The 11,315-nt window shown below is 41.7% G+C and overlaps 1 protein-coding gene across 1 annotated transcript in view; it reads right to left on the reverse strand.

Moving 5' to 3' along the window:
- Window positions 1-7,207, reverse strand: part of LOC111074847 — a 39,149-nt gene extending 31,942 nt beyond the window's left edge. Inside the window, exon 1 of the mRNA XM_022367810.2 lies at window positions 7,179-7,207. Within this exon, the coding sequence (XP_022223502.2) occupies window positions 7,179-7,192 (14 nt within the window). The 5' untranslated portion in view covers window positions 7,193-7,207. The remainder of the gene's footprint in view (window positions 1-7,178) is intronic.
- Between the last annotated feature and the right edge of the window lie 4,108 nt (window positions 7,208-11,315).

The raw sequence follows: 11,315 nt of genomic DNA on the forward strand, positions 1-11,315 counted from the left end.
TTGCAGCGAAAATATCAATTATACAATGGGAAAAGTGTTGCACGAATCAAGTTTCCACCAAATACATAAACAATTCTTCGGAAAACAGGAAGTGAGGCAAAACATTCAAAAGAAATTCACTGAAATTTGAGTATTTAATACGGAAAAACGACTACAATTACGTCTTAATAATATTCTTAAGAACTTATGGTTTTAATTGTTAAACAGACATCTCAGAATAAACCTATTTAAACCGCCTTTATCTTCCTATTCTTTATTTTTCTTCAATTTATACGAAAGAATTCAAGACAAAGGTTTTTAAATTACAGACGAAATAAATCAGAATATATTCTTCTTTAAAACTCTGCTTATAAAGAATTATAAATCCCCAAAAAAAAAAAGAAGTAAATCTGAAACGAAACCAACGAAAAACCCGAATCCCCAGCCTCCAGTTGAAAACCCGAAAAAGTTGAAAGGAGATCCCCCAGGGGCTTTGTGTGTGTGTGTGTGGGTGGGGGGGTCCAAGGGCAGTGTGGAGCATCAAAGTGGATCTCTTCCCTCATCACCCACTGTCTGGCCACTCATCTCCAACGTCAATTGAAGGAACTGCCACACGGCAGGAGCATCCTGTTGCCCGCTTTGTCTGTGCGTTTGTCATCATCCATGTGGCAGCCCAGCCACAATCGCTGCTCGTCGTCGTGTGTGGCCCTTCTGCACTGGAATTTTTATGAATTATAAGCGGGGCCGAGTGGCTTGGCTTGGCTTGTGGCTTGTGGCTTCTTCTTTGCCAACAAAATATGTAAAAATGTTTTCAAAAAAAAAAAAACACAGAATATTTTTTGGGTAAGGGAATGGAGGAGCATGACAGCCCAGCGACATTGACAATGAGGCAGAGGCGGTAGTAAGTGGCTGCCACAACTCGGGGCAACAACAAAGCGCTGATTGACAGGAAGGCAGCAGCGGCGGCTTCAGCGGCAGCGGCAGCGGCAGCAGCGGCACACACACAAAAGAAAGGCTGGAAGGGGGCATGCCAGCACACAGATGGAACTTTCAGGAGGAGGGGGACAGGCAGACAGACAGACAGGACAGTCGTTAGGCCGATCAACGGAGCGTAGCGGGGCCCAGGACATCGCATCACATGTTGTGTGGGACGGGGACGACTCGTCTCTCTCTCTCAAGCTCACTCTCCACCCCCTCTCTCGCCACCCCTCTCTCTCCACCTCTCTCTCCCCCCCTCACTCTATTGATTTTTGGGCATTAAAAAAGGGTTGGGGCTGCAATTGCAGCTGCGACTTGGACGCGGGTTCATTGTTTTTATGGCATTTCATGGCATTCGCTCCCTCTCTCTCCCTCTCTTGCAGCAGCAGCAGCAGACAAATTAGCAACGCTTGATTAATTTTTATGACGCGCACTGTAAGTGAAAGAAACAACAAAGACACAGATGGAAACTAACTGCAGGTGAGTGAGTGAAGCTGCTCTCTACAGTCTCTCTGCCATCATTTTATTTTTTTGTGTTTTTTTTTTGTTTTTTTTTTTGTGGTGCCAAACATTTAAACAAATGGCGCTGCCATCACTCACAAATTACAGTTAGTATTAATAGCTTGAAGATTTATAGTTGCAGCGACTAGAGACTCTGCCTGCAACATTGTTGCACGTGTGCGTCATTTGTTGCTTATTGAAAATGCTTGCATGTTTTTTCTTTCTGTTTTCTGTTGCTACTTGCAACCCAAACAATTGTGTCATACGTTGCCCCATTTGGTGGAGCGGTTCTTTTAATGGCACCCGGAACCAGCCAGGCGGCCTGATGAAAAACAAAAGAAAATAAAGAAAAAAAAAAAAACGTTTCATTCCGGGCTTCATTCGGGTTTCGTTTTGGCTGCGCTTTTGCGGGTTTTGTGGTCATAAAACGCTGGAAAACGCTTGTTTTTTTTTTTGGGGCTGCTGTTTGTGCCACCCCCCTGCCCGCTGCCCCCTGCTACTGCTGCTGTTGTTGCAGGAAGTCCACAAAAGCTTTTTATTAGCTTCAGGGCTTAAACCGAAAGAGACTCCAATGGAGGTAATGGACATTAAACGAATGAGTTGCCAAAGTCATTTACAGCGGGTGGCGGGGCTTACTTGGATTTGAAGTACGAGTAAAATAGAGTTTTGATTGTAGCGGATTAAGGGGGAGAATAAGAAGGCTTTGATAGGGGAAAACTAGGAGGGTAATTGATTATTAGAGGGATTATTAGATGTTTATGGAATACAAGGAACAAAATTAGTATTTCAAACTGTTCTTACGCCCAAAAAGATAGCTGGAAATATCTAATAATGCTTGTAATAATTTTAATTTTAATTTTTTAATTTTTAAAATTTAAGAAAATCAACGAGGAAAAATCTATTCATTATTAAAAACTATTAGAAATGATTATATTAAGACCTCAGATTCATTAGAGTATAATATAAACCTCTTTTTCTAGCAAAAATTGAGCTGGCAGTATCTAAAAATAATTTTTGTAACTAAAAAGTAAATCTTTGCAAAGCAGAATCGAATTTAAATGCAGTAAAACTATCAGGGAATATTGTTTAATGCTTTAACATTCACTTAAATGTAGTATATTATGATTACAGCTTCTGCGTTCATTCAAAAACATTCCAGGAAGTATCTTAAGATACCTTTTCGTACAGCAAACTAAAACTTTGTGAGGTAGAATCATGTTATGGTCTAGGAAAACTATCAGGGTATGGAATATTAGAGTTTTATATTCATTAGAGTACCAGTTCAGCCTCTTCTTTTATACAAAAACATTGCCTGGAATATCTTGTAGCTTGCCCAACTACTTTCCTGAGTGGTTCTTCCTTTAAAAACCCATTTTCCAGCTCGTTTGCCGCACCAATTCCTGTCTTAACCCCTTTCAACTCGCCTCACAACATTTGGCACTTAACCCGCTCTCTAAAAAAAAAAAACAACAGCCAGTTCAGCCGGAGCATCAGATGCTCTAATTACGCAAACATGTTGTCCATTTGAAAGGCAAGCAGCAACCCTCGCCAGTGGAAAGGAAAATCCTCCATCCGTTCTGCAGTGGAAATCGTCCTGGCAGCAGTGGAAACCCTCTATCTATCTGGGGAAACCCTGCTTCACGCAGTGGAAACCTCTTTAGAGTGGACTCCCCAGCGTATGACACACATTTTCGACACCTGGCGTGTGTCTCTCTGTGTGTGTGTGTGTGTGTGGCATGCCCCAGGGAATCAAGCAGGGAAGGGGAATGGAAATGGGCATGGGTTTATTCGAGTGACTAAATGGGAACACATTTTGTTTGTTGTATCTCCTGTCCCGTCGAATAAACTAAACGTGTTGACTGCTGAAGAATTACATTGCATGTATGACAGAACTTTGTCAGCCGCAGAAGAGGAGTGGAGGAGTGCGATGCGACCTTTGATTAATGATTCAGGCAAATGCATATGTGTGGCATGCAGCCCCCGTCTTTCCTGTGCAGTTTGGCAACTTAGAACTTAATTACCAAACCAAATTTGATATACAACAAAAAATCTTCCCGCATTTTTGATGGATTTGCTGGGCTGGGCAGGGCTTTTTGGTTGGGTCTGTGCCTCGGTCTGTGTCTGGGGGGCTTGGCTCACCGACCCTGAGCGTTCAGATCGGGGCTAATGATGCCCCATTGTCTTGTGATGCGTAAAAATGATGATGCCTCGAAGTCCACTAATTTCTGGCTGTAAGCAGTCGCAGCGACTTGCTTCAATGCATTCTGTGTGTGTAGATCAGACAAAAGAGAGCAGAGCAGAGCAGAGCAGGCAAATGCGGGAAGTCGTCGTCATCATTGCGGCGGCAGCAGCGGCGACGACGATTCATTTCCGTTCTGAGGGGGCATGCAACAAATTTAATATGTTTTGTGTGCGGACGAGTCTCGGGAGATTTTTGTTGTTTTTGTTTCTTTCCCTGATCGCAATTTTGCGCAGTGAACTGTAACCGGGAGTTAATTAGCTCAACGAAATCGTCGCCATAATAGGTCGCATCTAGGGGCCACTCCAAGGCGCGCGCACACACACACATTTACATAAAGAGTATCTGTGGCAGGGAGGCGGAAGAAGGCTGCGCGATGAGGGTCAAGGAAGCCAAGCAGGAAATCTTAATGTGTTTTTGTGTGGTCTTTGCCTTGGGAATAAGAAAGGGTTCCCTGGGTTTTGCGGTTGCTAGAGATCTGAGATTGTGCTGGGGAAAAGATACAAAAAAGATGTGTGCAAGATAGGGATACGGAAGCGCAGATAGATTTATTGGAAATCACATTTCATTGTAAATTGTTTTGGGGGATTTTTCCTGCATTTAATTTTAAATGATTTTTCCTCCTGCTACTTTTTTGGATTTTTCTTCTGGTTTTTTTTTTCGACTTATTTGTTCTTCCATTCGAACTTCTTGACAGCTTGAAATATTTGAGATACTTTAACACACAGCTTTTCCTTGCATTTCTCCACTTTTTCCCGACGCTTTTCCCCGCCAGTTTCTGCCGCTTTTCTTTCCTCAAACTAATTAAGCGCCGTGGTGGCAGCGGCAGCGGGGGGAAAATGGAATGAAAAAGTACAGAAGAAAAACCGTTGAAAACCTCAAGCTTCTAAGCATGTTGTTGCCACCATATAAAAATGTGGGGACCTGGCGCCAAGTCGTTACATGAGAAAATACAAACACAACAAAAAAACTTCTCAACAACATGCCAAGTGGCAGATACAGATACATTTCGGGCTACTTTTAAAGCGAATAACACACAGACACATAGACACATTTCGGGCTACGTTTTCAGGGGCGCCACCACTTGAGGCACATCTTTTTTCTTCTTTTTTTTCACAAGTACAAAAGCAGCCGCACGGCTCAAAATTATTTTACAATTTAACACAAAAATAAAAAAAAAAACAGAATAAAAACAGCAACAAAATACCAGAAAAACCCCAAAGAAGAAAATAAAAATAACTAAAAAAAAATGAGGAAAAACTGAAGGCAGCAGCAGGCAGAGGTCCAAAAAATTATTTCACCTTGTGGCACATGGCTCTCGAGTGCCGGCCGAGAAGGTCTTTGAGGCAAATTGTGGCACCTGTGCGGTTTTGTGTGCACCGCCTGCGTATCTTTAGATGTATCTGTAGCTGTAGCTGTGGCTGTGGCTTTGCCACTGTATCTTTTGCTTGTGCACCCGCTTTGACACAGTATCTGTGTGTTGCCGCTGCGGTCTCTCGCTCTGTATTTTTTTTTTGAGTCAAACAAATAAACTTGCGGCCAAGTTATGACAGTCGACTCCTGCCACTGCCACAACGAAGGAGGGAGCTGGGGAGCTGGGGAGCTGGGGCCACAGGAAACATTATTCTTAGTTAGATGCTAATTAATTAGAAGACGTGGAGGAGTAGGAGTAGTAGGAAGGTGCCCCAGCCAGGGGCCAACAATTCGGTGGCAACACAGCAACACTGCCAGCAGCCACTGCTTGCGGCATGTGGGAGGAGACACAAGGCAATGTTGTCGAACCAGTAGTCGCACCACTGCCCCCTGCCACATTGCCACACCATGCTGTGAATGCAGTCGAGAATGACATTTTTTTTTTGTCGAGTGGAAAGAGTGGTACATTTCTTGACAGGTATAAATTTTGTTGATTGTGGTTTTCGTCAGTGCCAGAGACTGAGAAAAAAAATGGAGCCAGTGCCAGAGCAGCCACAGAAATGAGGCTACAGACGGAGGAGGAGCAATTCATTATGTTGGAGAAATTATAAGAAATATACGAATTTCTATCTAAATTTGTACGGAAAATGTATATTTTTTTAGTTAATACTATTCGCACTTGGCTTAATGGAAAACTTGGGCATTTAAGCAAGTATTTTTTTAGCACAAAACTACAAACGAAACTAAGACTAAACTTTCGTTTAATCAAATTATAAATAGAAATTGCTTTTGACAACACATTTAATCAAATTGAAAATTTGCTTCTCTATCAAAAATACTTCTTTATTCCTTGCTTTCAATTTAAAATAAATTAATCAGCCATAAAAAGAAGCATTTAATACAAAGCCAAAAATCCGGCATTGTTTCATTTGGAAACTATTTTCTTCTAATCAAAATCCTCTTGCAAAAATTGAATTATTATGTAGCTTCAATTTTTGGCTAAAGAATTTTGTATAGCAGTATAATTAAATCAATCAATCATCAGGCCAAATGAAATATTCATACATACATGCCGAATAGATGAATAAGCCACAAATTAAAGCTTAACTGGCTGCCGACACAAACGACCCACAACAACTTGGACTCATAAGAATGGAGTTGTTGGTTTTTTTTTTTTTGTTGGTTTCAAGATTTTATAATAATTATTGAGGGGCGCCCCAAATGCCGCTTGAGGCAGTGCGGACTTCCCCCCTTTTGGAGGCTTCGCCAACTTGTTTACACAAATTTTAATTGGTGTAATTATGATTTTTACACGAAATTAATTATGCATGCGCCGCTCGCGCGATTGCGGCACTGCATCTTTGCAGATGAACGAACAAGTATCTGGCGGCTGCCTCATGCCACATGCCGCATGCCTCAATCTCTCAATTCAGTTTCTAAACAATTTTCAAAGTGAGTGAAGTGTAAAGTGCGCGGGGGCTGAGGGAGGGAGACTCATTAAAGTTATTTACAACAGCAGCGAAGAATGAAGAATAAAGAATGATATCTGGGTGGAATTTTAATTACCTCTCGAATCGCGCAAGAAAAAACAACTGTGGAAATTATGAAATACTTCGGGTACAGAGGGAGATGGAGAGAGAGAGAAAGAGACGCCACAGAACTGTTAAGTTGCCAAAGAACTGCAACTGGCAGATAACAATCTCGTATCTTTCGGGGGAAAGATCTTTCTCCACTCCACTCCACACACACACACACACACACACACACACACACACAAAAACATACACAAGAGAAATGCTGGAAGATATTCTTTTTCTTTTCTTTTCTTTCTTTTTTTTCTAGCATTTTTATGACCTGCTCTGCTGATGAGGCGCAGGCTGCCGCTTTGTATCTCGTATCTATAAGATACAGCAGGTTATTTTGATTAGCCCGAGATGTTGACAGTTTGACTTTTTCTTAATTTGTGTTTAATTAATGTTTTTGGTGGGGTGCGGAGAGGAAAACATAGGGAAAAATGGGTTAGTTATGCGGTGGGTAATGTGGGGAATGCCATGCGATAAGATTTAACCTTTGTGGTGGCATGCACCCGCTGTAGATATATCTAGTCTGTTGTGGGGCACAAACATCCGATGTTTACACATTTTTTAATCGTGTAGCGACATTGTTTTCACTTTGGAGGATTTCCCTAAAAAAATATTCTATTTATTTTCCTATTTTTTCTTTTTGAGAAATGTTTAGGGCAGAATTCTTTGCGTAATTTCATTTGTTATTATTTGTTATTAATAATTCCATAAAATCTTTTGCAGATTGAAGTTTCTTATCTATTGTAGAAAATTGTTTGCAACTATTTTTGTTTTATTATGCGAAAGTTGTGCCAATTTCTTTAACTCTTCCGCAAGAACTCCACAAAAGTCTATCGCTGAATTTGGATTTATTTATTTTTTAGACCACACAACCTTTAACTCTTCCACTTTCTGCTAAAAGAAAATGTTTCCCCACTTATTTATATCACTTTTGCTTTGTTCTTTTGCAAGAATAAAACAAATACTTCCCCGCTTATTTTCCAAAAACATTTGCAAGTTGAGTTCTTATCCGAAATATATTTTGCAGTAAAAAACCCCATTACCTATTACTCCATTTACTATTCCTGCTGTTTTTCCTTCTGTTTTCTTTCAGCACAAAAAATGTGACTCAAAGTTCTGTTTCATTTTGAAAACCAGCAGCCAAAAAACATTTGTAGCCAGCTTTCTGTTGCTGCTTTTAATGCGCAATCTTTGCTTAATAAATTTAAGCCAATTTGATAAAGAAACTTGTTTCCGTTGCGTCTTTGCCGTTTCCTAATTGATTATTTGCTTGCCTTATTTATGCACCCGATACTCGCTTTTATTTATGCAATTGTTTATTTATCTTTTTCACTTTGTGATTTCATTCTGGTTTATTTACATAATTGCTGTTGGGTTTTGATTGCTACACAAGCAAACAATTGTTTTTAATTGATTTCTGCAGAGATTGATTGAGATGTAATGAGAGGGTAATCTGAGAGATATTCTCAGGAATATGTCACTGCAGTTTCCTCTGAGTTTTCTCCATTTGTTTGGTGTTCAATTTGCAGACTTTTCTTCCATCTGCCACAACGTTCTATCCGCCCATTTTCTTTGCTTCTGCGACTCACCTTTAAATTTCTGTTATTTCTGTTAAAAGATAAATGTATTATCTTTTTTGTTAAATTGTAAGAATATCTGCTGATTGTAATCCTTAGTTTTGCTTGCACAATTTATGTTGGGATTTGATGTTCCCCTTTTTGCACTAAAACACTCGAAAATTTTAAATGCAAAATAAATGCAAAATCACTGCACACGATGCACCGCACTTGAAAGATGTTGCTATCTTTTGAATCTCTGGGTTCTCAGGTGTTTGCATATGTTAGGGCTTGTGGCCTTCTATGTGGCACATTTTACACACACTTTGCCCCGCATTGATGGCGACGCCAAAAGCACAGTTGCCGCATTTTAAACACTTTATTTATTTCGATATTCTTGCCACCGATTCGTTGCAATTTCTCGCGATAAGCGCGCGCGCGATCTTCGCCGTTTTTACCGAAACTACGATGCGATGATGATGTGAACCCCCGAGATATATATTCGTATTTAGCGTACGCGACGACACTGCAAGAAGCGTTGTTGTTGCCACGGGCGCTGGGATGAGTCTGAAACCCGGCGCGACTCTAGACCGCGGCCCGTTCTTCGCTGCTTGCGTCAGCGACGTCGACGTCGACTGAGCGGCTGGCTCTCTGGGCCTGAGGATTGTGTGTGTGTTTTGGAGTGGAGGGTTCGCCCGTTCGGTCGGTCGGTGGCTTTCGATTCTTGTAACGCGCCGAGCGAAGGTTGACGAGCGATTGAATGGAACGAGCGATGTAAACCCGCAAAGGAGTCCCGTATCCACGACGACGACGACGATGTCAGCGGCAGCGGCAGCAGCACGACCAAGCCAGTGTGTGGTGTGGCATGTGGCATGTAAAAACCGAACGAACGGCAATTGCTCTGTGTGTGTATTGGTGCTGTAAGTGTGGAACCTAAGAGAGCCAAATGGTGTGGGTAGAAGAGTGGACAGAGAAAGAGAGAGAGAGATAGTTGAGAGCATTAAAGAGCGGCGTTTCGTTGAGTTTTTTCGTTATCGTGCTCGCTCTCTTTGAAGTTGCTTGGCTCTCTTTTGTGGGTTCCATTTGGTAATTGAAGTTCTCTCTTTGGAGTTTCAGGTACCCTTCATGCCTTGCCAATTTTAAACTATTTTAGTTTTAGTTTATTGTTTTTGCATATTTGGGAATATTTTTTATTTATTTTTTTATATTTTATTCCTATTTATTTGAACTCATCCTTTGTCCCCTTTGTGTTGCCGGTATATTTTTGGGCAGCACTCCAAACCACAACACTCGGTGCAACTCCAAATTAACAAACATTTTGCAACTCCATTATCTCTTTTTCTCTGTTGCACTCTCTTCACACACAAATTTCTCTTTGTATAAGACTTTTTCCCCTTTCCCCTTAACAATCTGTTAGCGGAACAGACGAAATTTAAGCGAAACAAAACAAAAGAGCAAACTGTTTTAACTGTTGATTTGTGTTTTTACTTTCCTTGAGTTTTCACATTTTCACAAGTAAATAAATTTTATACAAATTTTTTTCGTTGAGTTTGTCTGCCTGGCGGCACACGCTGACGCTGATGAATTTCCAATAATTGCCGCTCACATTAATCAAGATATTCACACACACTCACGACACATGGAAGATGGGAGCCATGAGATACAAGATGCTAGCGTGGAAGATAGAGATACATTCGCCGCGTGCGTAACGCGCCGCAACTTGTCATAATGTGGCATTATGGTTGTTGGGCTTTAGACCCGTTGAGATTTTCCATTGGGGAAGAGCGAAGAGAATGCCGATCTTGTCGATGATTTATGGGAACGCTTCACTTCGGTTTGTTTGCGCGATATAAAACTCTCCTCTACGATAGAGTCTGCACTGGTTAGCGGCAGGGGGTAGTGGTAGGGGTAGTGGAACGTGGTATGAGAGTGAGTGAGTGGGGGTGGGGGCGGCACTTGTAGATGGTATCGGTTTATGGTCTCTCGCCTGCCTCGCTTTTTGATTGATTGGTCGGAGCGCACTTTGTGGCTGGGGAAGGGGGGCTGGCTGTTTGCCTCCAGGGGGGCGGCGATACAGCCGATACTCGTGTGTCGCGTTACTTTCGAATGTTTTTTCTGACTTGGTGACACAGTTTTCAATAGAGCTGCCATGAATATTTTTTTCGAGTGTTTCCGCTGCTAATCTGCTTAATCCATACAGCGTTTCCAATGTGTGCGTGACCTCATAAGCTGTGATCGGAAAGGGTTTCTTCCATCGATGTGAGCGGAGTTTGGATCTATGGAGAGTGAGTATAAATGGTGGAATTTGTTTTTATGGAAGAGCGCAGCTACTGAACGGGTAAATATGGATTTAGTTTAAAGCCATTTATAGCCCTGGGTTATGCTTACCAAAGGCTTTACGCGCGGGGATAAATATGTACATGGACAAGGGGACACATGATCTGTTTGCTGCAGGGCGGTACATCAAGAGTTAAAGCGTATGTATGGGTTGACTAAAGAACAACAACTTGTAGGTGCATAGATCCGTTTGCTCCGTATTAAATTCTAGATAAGAGAATGTGAATCTAGGTTCTGAATATTCTTCAGTCTTGCTGTGAAGGCTCTTTTTTACTTTTTTACTTTCGTTTTCTTCTTCAAACACAATCGCAATTGTCCATGTTTCTCTCTTTCTTTCTTTTTTCTCTCTGTCGATCCTGGTCTGCTTTACCTGCACGAGCTTTTGCCTCTCGCACGCAATACAAACTGCTCACAACTCTTCCAACAACAACAACACACACACACAAAGTCGGCAGAGGCTGCGACTGAAACGCGCTCTTGCACTCTCATCGCTGACCACGCGCTCTCTCACAGCAAAACACACATGAACGAAGCTCAAGCAGTAACCAACGGTACTTGCATTTTGCTGCGTAGATTATTTGTTTTTGTTTTCAATGCTCACTGCAAGCCAGTTTCAAGGTTAATCGTCGAAAGAGAGACACAGGAGACAGAGTTTTTTTACTCTCTGCACAGAAGCTTCTGTTTATGCTGTACGCAGATTAGTTACGCGTGGAATTTGGCAAGAACGGA

Source organism: Drosophila obscura, unplaced genomic scaffold (genome assembly GCF_018151105.1).
Source record: "Drosophila obscura isolate BZ-5 IFL unplaced genomic scaffold, ASM1815110v1 contig_179, whole genome shotgun sequence".
Classification (NCBI taxonomy): domain Eukaryota; kingdom Metazoa; phylum Arthropoda; class Insecta; order Diptera; family Drosophilidae; genus Drosophila; species Drosophila obscura.